Source organism: Adiantum capillus-veneris, chromosome 24 (assembly GCF_014529385.1).
Source record: "Adiantum capillus-veneris isolate H3 chromosome 24, ASM1452938v2, whole genome shotgun sequence".
In the NCBI taxonomy this organism is placed as follows: domain Eukaryota; kingdom Viridiplantae; phylum Streptophyta; class Polypodiopsida; order Polypodiales; family Pteridaceae; genus Adiantum; species Adiantum capillus-veneris.
In genome coordinates, this window is record NC_140954.1 from 8333217 (window position 1) to 8334992 (window position 1776).

The window sequence follows — 1776 nt, forward strand, 5'->3', positions numbered from 1 at the left end:
TCAAAATAAATTCATTTATTTCAAGATGCCAAGGAATCTTGAAGGTGAAGGATCGCCATAATAAACAACAACTCATAAAAACTAGTGCCATAAATTCAAGTTGATGTGTAATGACAAGTAAACACAAACGACAATTACAAGAAATAAAGAGACATTGATAGATAATGAAGAGCAATCAGATTAAATTCATGAATGGAAACGTCCGATTACATTGTTGAGTCTTATCACAAGTGCATTCAATTTATTCAGTTTACTCCCTCCAATGTGTCCTGCGTGTTAGTGGCCTTTGCAGCATTCAAATGACTCCCCTCCTCCATTACGATATGCATAAACAAGAATGAACCCAACAAGCTAGAATCCAACGGCAAAAAAATGAGGTTGAAGGAAAACAAATAGTCATGAATTATAAACCTTCAAGATGCAACAAGTATTTCCTCTGTACGATGCACAAGAGGCATGACATCATCGCCTATCTGTGTGCCCTCGTCGTCATCGTCACTGTCATCAATGATAATAACATTGGCTTTTGGATCGTCGACATTGGTCTCTGTAAATGCGGTCGTATAGGGAGGCTCCTTGCTATTCACAGACAGTGACAAGTAACTAAAGCAATGAACGCATGGAAAAGAAAGCAGAATAATATGATGCTAACCTTTCTATAGCATCCCATCGGGACCTAGACCAATCGGCTCTTGGTTGTGCATTGGCGTACAAGTCATCGGCCACAAAAATGTTGACTATGTCCTGGTAACTCACGGTTGAGGGAAAAGCCATGCAGCACCACATCGCGCTTATCTTTTTCAAGTACATTCATCGGCCTTGGTAAGGAATGATCCACGACGATGACGGGTAGTATTTTTGAGTACGCACCATGATGTGCAAGGTGGACAAGAAATCGTTCCCTAGAGGGTGCCGCATTTTGAACTTCCAATACATTGCAGCACGGTCAAAAATATTGTTCGATGTTAGACATACCTTGTTCTTGAGGTCGTCTACACCGTAAAGGGTGTACAACTCTACACCCTTGTTGATATCATCAACAATGACATTGTGACTCAGCTTCTGGAAGTGCGCCTCCCCTTTGTCCTTCATGCGGTAGCCTACCATCCTCTAGAAGGTATGCATTTTTTTTTGCTTTAGAGCTCTGCATAGGATGTTCACACCTGCCGACCCTTCCTTGTCCCAGCCCAAGTATGACTTCAGCTTCTTGTTGATGGCAATAAGAGACGACAATAGCATACGAACCACCATCTGAAAATGCAAATGGAACACACTGCCTCCTCTTCCCACTGCGCACATCCCCGCTAATGTTTCCTTCTGCAAGAATTCATCAACGCGTGAAAGAAGACATGTATCTATGTCCTCCCCTCTCATGGACATTGTGACACTCACCTCCATTATCTTTTTCGGCTTCTTCGACTCGTTTGAGGACCTCTCCTTTGCGGTCATTCGAGGACGTCCCCTCTTCTTAACGGGGATGCCTTCTTCGCTCGTGCTATTGGCCGCACCTCTCACACTGTTTTTCAACGAAGCCATTGTGTATGCGTGCTCTCTCTAAATAAAGCAAAAAATGAACATTTAAATCTAAAGAAACCATTACCGCTACGGAGAAAGCTTTAAGCAAGCTTATGTCCTCTTTTGTAGAGACTCTTTAAAAAAAACCTAAAATACAACCCTGACATTCATGTACCCAGATAAATTGACCTGCTCTAAATCAATTTCTCTCTCTCTCTCTCTCTCTCTCTCTCTCTCTCTCTCTCTCTCTCTCTCTCTCTC

At 42.5% G+C, this 1776-nt stretch overlaps 1 protein-coding gene across 1 annotated transcript; it reads right to left on the reverse strand.

Annotated features, from left to right (window-relative positions):
• Positions 1–276: 276 nt before the first annotated feature.
• LOC147425904 (uncharacterized) lies at positions 277–1449 on the reverse strand. The gene is made up of 5 exons (XM_086498723.1): positions 1393–1449; positions 653–744; positions 519–579; positions 412–436; positions 277–323 (listed from the first exon to the last, which is right to left on the reverse strand). Exons 1-5 carry the CDS (start codon positions 1447–1449, stop codon positions 277–279), a joined length of 282 nt encoding a protein of 93 aa, XP_086354849.1.
• Positions 1450–1776: the final 327 nt, after the last annotated feature.